The 5,364-nt window shown below is 31.9% G+C and overlaps 1 protein-coding gene across 1 annotated transcript in view; it reads right to left on the bottom strand.

The window, feature by feature from the left end:
• Window positions 1-265: 265 nt before the first annotated feature.
• The window catches only part of LOC117109340 (Down syndrome cell adhesion molecule-like protein 1), a 12,381-nt gene continuing 7,282 nt past the window's right edge, over window positions 266-5,364 (bottom strand). Inside the window, exons 3-6 of the mRNA XM_033251638.1 lie at window positions 4,376-4,663; window positions 2,465-2,758; window positions 1,517-1,780; window positions 266-889 (exon numbers count right to left, since the gene is read on the bottom strand). Of these exons, the coding sequence (XP_033107529.1) occupies window positions 789-889; window positions 1,517-1,780; window positions 2,465-2,758; window positions 4,376-4,663 (947 nt within the window). The 3' untranslated portion in view covers window positions 266-788. The remainder of the gene's footprint in view (window positions 890-1,516; window positions 1,781-2,464; window positions 2,759-4,375; window positions 4,664-5,364) is intronic.

Genomic DNA, 5,364 nt, shown 5'->3' with positions numbered 1-5,364 from the left:
AAAGATGGCGCCACCCTTGCTCGGGCTCAACTATAATAGTTCTCCAAAGAAAGCACATTTTCAGTGACTGCAAATTCTTTATTGTAATATGTTAACAACTAATACAGTTATTGATAGTGATTATTATTGTCGTGATGGAATAATAGACAATAACTGGATTTACGTCAGGAGAAACATGTATAGGTGTAATTTTTTTGTTTTTGTTTTTTTTTTGTTATTATAAAAAATTATTATTATAAAAAATTAATTAAGCGAATGATGGTCTATTATGAATTATGAGGAAATACGTTTTTGAACCACAGACGGCAGCTTAATATTCATCTATGTTACCGGATCTTTAAAATTTCGTCTGCTATTAAAGTTAGTTCTTTTTTCATTGGTTAGTTTGGTAGTCATGGCTTACCAGTCGTTTTCAGTTGAACTACAACTAGGACTTGATTTAGTCGTAGTTAAAACTTCGACTACGTTGTTTGTGAATACAAATTGAAGTTGAAGTTGCAACTAGCACTAAATTAAGTTCTAGTTCGAAGTTCCGACTAAAGTTTGTTTTAAGAATACGGGCATTAGCGTTTCGTTGGAACGCAATCCTATTTCAAAAAAAGTACTAGCAGAAGTAGAGGGCATCCTTTAAAAGAGCGTAAAGGGCATTCATAAATAGGGTGCCCCCTATCTTGTGGTAGTATTAGTTTATTGCGTGCATACAAAATCAGGGCAGTCGGACCTCTTGCAATTCCATACACTTTAGGCCCATCAAAACAGTTGTTTACAATGATAAACCATGTATAGACTTAGTTACTGGTAAGCGAAATATAGTTAATGCAGGCATACATTATGATGAGAGAGAAGATGCTGGTCCAGGCTGATGGTGAAACTCTCCACACAGATGAATCTAAATATAAATGATATACATAATATTAATAATTACTTATATAAACAAGTTAGTTTATTTAATAACATAATAATATGTACCAATATACAAACATATTCAAAGTGCTAACATTAAAATAAATGATCACACCACAAAACAAAAGTAGCCAAGTCCAAAAATGTGAATATTGTGGTTGATTTTGTAGTTAAGCATATTATTCAGTTGTTATTATTCGGCATATTTAACTTTACAAAGTTAGCCATACGACAAAATTTGCTGATTCTTATGCACTAGGGCCAACTCGGTACATAAAATGCAGCCCTACGTGATTTGTGGTTGAAGACGTCTTATGTTGTGAGAATAATAAAAATATTTAATATTCTATGACACGATTGTCCCCAATGCAGTTACACATTGAGTCTGCGTTTAACTCACAAAGACATGATGTGACGACATATCACATTGTGTTGCATAATCTGATGCTGAGTTGGACTTTAGTCTACTAGTATTTACATGATTAACATACAAAAGCATAGATAGAAGCCATGTATTTTTCGCAATACAACTCCATTACCAAAATACATGTGATAAAGGAGCAACATTTTCAACAAAAGCAGGGAAACTTAAATTCTGATATACTGTACATACCTATGCTCAATGTAATGTATGTGTTTTCAGTTTCACCAATCCCATTGGTTGCTGAGCACTGATATATCCCATCATCTGATTTCTTAACACTTGGAAACACGAGTGAAGATGTGGATTTGCTAGATAACAAGTCTGTTTCTTCAGAGCCTGAGTGATCCTTCCACAGGAGACTTGCCAGTGGATAACCTGTGGCTGAACAAGTTAGAGTAACTTTCGACCCAACCGTGGCTTTAACTGAATAATTCTTGTTTATCTTTGCAGCAGCTATAATTAAATAAAAGTAACCTTTTAATTAGAAGCAAAAAAAACAAACAAAACAAGTACAATTTTTCACAAAAAAATTGCATTGTTGTTCAACTTTTATTTTCATATATTTTGGACAAGAAGAACACTACTGTATATTGTGGCAAAGACAAGCCAAACCAGTCACTCATCACAAAATTCAATTTGTAGTTATTAATACAGGGTTAAACAGTAAAATGAGAGCTATAAAATGGTAAAAGAATCATTTATATCTGATATTTCCGTAAGAAGTTACAAGCGTTTAAACATACACATTCAACCAATTTGTTTTGATTTACCATATCAACTTCCATCCAAGAATGAAAGGAAAGAGTATGTGCAAATGTGTTTACAGACCAGATTTCAATCCAGCATGTTCAGTAGCGGCTTGTATATAAATAATAAACAAAGGCTGTGTTTGCATTGGACTATGATCAAACATACTATGGTGTAGGCTTTATAAATAAAAAATATGTTTAAACAAATATGTTAGTGCAAATGATGTAGCTTATTATAAGTATTATTTTAAACACAATTTATTATACATTTGTAAATAAGTACACTTCATTTATTATTTACTGGCTTGGGAAATTTAATGCTATTCAGAAAATCAATTAAATTGACAATTCAGCACAGCCAATAAAAATAACAACTGATTGTTCATACTTTCTATGACTACTTCGTCTTTAACTGGAAGGATTTGATTATCAAGTCCACAGGAGTAGACACCACCATCAGCCGATTCAGCGTCGATTATCATTAGTTGGTTATCAGTCAAATGAAGATCTACTTCTCCATCATTATCAACATCTGCAATGATTTTCATATTGTTTTTTCTCCATATTACTGGTCCAGTCGCATTAACAAGTTGGTCATTACTGTCTCGTAGTTCGCAAGTAAGATTGGTACTTTCTCCATAGGTAATACTTGCATCGTCTGGTAATAAATCTGTGACTGGAACTTTAAGAAAATTGCATAGTGACGCGATCTATTCATATTCTGCATTCTACATCAAGGCAGAGGTTAGGGTCATAACATTCTAATAATAAATAATAATGAATATTCTATTTAATTTCCCTTCATATATGAGGCATCATGTGTCTACTTAATATTTAGCAAAAATTGACATGTTTCTTTTTATGTTATATATTTATATATATTTTATATAATATATAATACTGTATATAATTTTTTATATAATATATAGTATTTTATATATTATATAGCAGCAGTTTTGCGCAGCGGTTGAGGTTTGGGCTTTTTAATCATAAGGTCGGTGTTTCGAGTCTCCGCTGTGCAGATTTTCAAATTCACCAGTGTACCTATCTAAAGGACTTTAAATTGCACTAATCACACAGCTGAGAAAAAATTGTTTAGAGAGCCTTTAAATGTTTGCAGTCTTCAGTCAATTTATAAAAAAATCAGAATCATCTTTAACTTTCATAAAAAAAATGTAATTGGCTCTATACTACTGTGTAAGCGGAGGTATCTCACAAAATTTTATAGATCAAGATGAAATTATGTCATGCGATGTACAGTAAGACCCGCGATTCTAACTGATCACCAGGCAATCTCTTTAAAGTTTGGACTAGATGAAATTATAAGAGGCCCAGGATACCGGAAATTAAATAATAACCTACTGGATAATATTGACTACCAAAAGTTTATTATAAATATTATTCATAAAACACAGGCTAACGAAACAGACCTTAGTCCCAATCTACTGTAGGAATTAATAAAAGTAGAAAGGAAAAAAGTTTCAATTTATTATGGTAAAAAATAAATGAGCAAAAAAATATAATAAAATAAAATCTACAAAAACATATAAAACGATTGTATGATGATCTGGTCAATAATGTTAGCATTGCGAATGAAAACATTGAGCAGAAATTGAAGAAAAGACAACAAAATTAGAAAAAATACATGAGAGAAAACAAAAGAGGCGTTACATCCCCAGTAAGGTCATTTCACCACTAGTAGTGGCGTCCCCTACCACTACAGAACAGGGGCAGATGCATGTGTTTCCAGGCTAATGTGAGTTCCCCTTGATTTATATCTCTTAGCTTATTCATAGCACACTTGTGGGTACTGATTTATCTGACTGCTGCATAGTCTTTCCACACCCCACCCCCTCCCCTCCAGCAAACAGGATCCGCATTGTAGAGCTTATTTATCTAATAAACAAGAAAGAATAATAGAAACGATTCTATGTTTTAAAATTGTTCAAATGCACCACATCTCCCAAACCCTGGCCTACCTAACCTAGTATTCTTTGTGCACATTGTGCAAGTACTAAATTCTAGTACTTGCTGGCAGAAGCTAGCGAAATCAATTCAATCTCTTATAGCTTTTTTGGTTTTGAAATTATTATCACTACAACAGCCATCATTACAATATTGGGCAGATTAAGCAGGAGAGGCTTGCAGGTCTGCTGTAGGGTTTCGTTTAATAATTGAATAGTTAACTTTAAATTGGTAAAATGAGAGGGGGGAAATGTGGAAACATGAGTAAGTGATGTGGCTATAATTATGTGAACATTTGAGACTAACATTAACATAATTTAAATCTACAATTTACCTTCAACAATGTTAATATCTGCCTGTGCAACAATTGTACCATTCACCTCACAATAATATGTATGGGAATCATCTATTTGTGCATATATCACTGTCAGGATACTGTATTTCTCCTGGGCGTCCACTGACGTTACCACTGTGGAGTAATCTGCATTTGATTGAAGAGGACATTGTTGCTGCAGACACCACTCAATTGAATATGCAGTTACATCGACATTTCTGCAGGTACAGCGCAATACTACATCTTCGTTGGGTCTTTCAGTTATTGATGAGGGATCAATACTACAATCTATAAAGATGAAATTATGAATAATAATAATAATAGTAATAATAATAATAATAATAATAATAATAATAATAATAGTAATAATAATAATAATAATAATAATAATAACAGTAATAATAATAATAATAATAGTTCATTCTTATATAGCACATTAAGCAAGCTCTCAATGTGCTGTACATAAAAACAGAATAAGAATGTATGTGTTTAAAGATATTGCAAAACAGGTATTGCCATTTTTTTTTTTTTTTAGTATTCCTGAATCTTTGTATTCTTCATTATTAAATTTAGTAGTCGTTATAAATTCAAGTTGCAATCTTCTATGTTCACAGAATAAGTTGGTAAATAATAGTATAATATAACAAACTACAATTGTATAATCAAACTGAGTTGAATATTAATGTACCATAATGCACATACAATATAAATTGTAGGCAATTAACAATAATGAGAATTCACTAAGTGAAATACTTGCTTAAACAACAATATGCTCAAAGTCTAGATAGATATTATGATAATCAGCAATAATAGGATTGATAAAACTGGGTAGAATGCCGATAATGGTGATATATTATAATATATATAATGGTGATATTATGGTCCAAACCAATCCAATCTTTAACTTATAAGGCCAATTTGTTTCGGCAACTGCTGTATAACAAACAAGTATAATGTGAGAAACTAAAGTTATAGGCCTATTCTGGTAT

Source organism: Anneissia japonica, unplaced genomic scaffold (genome assembly GCF_011630105.1).
Source record: "Anneissia japonica isolate Jap-2015-1 unplaced genomic scaffold, ASM1163010v1 scaffold288010_len917306_cov203, whole genome shotgun sequence".
Lineage (NCBI taxonomy): Eukaryota > Metazoa > Echinodermata > Crinoidea > Comatulida > Comatulidae > Anneissia > Anneissia japonica.
The sequence above is the reverse complement of the archived record's forward strand: the minus strand, read 5'-3'. Positions and strand labels throughout refer to the sequence as shown.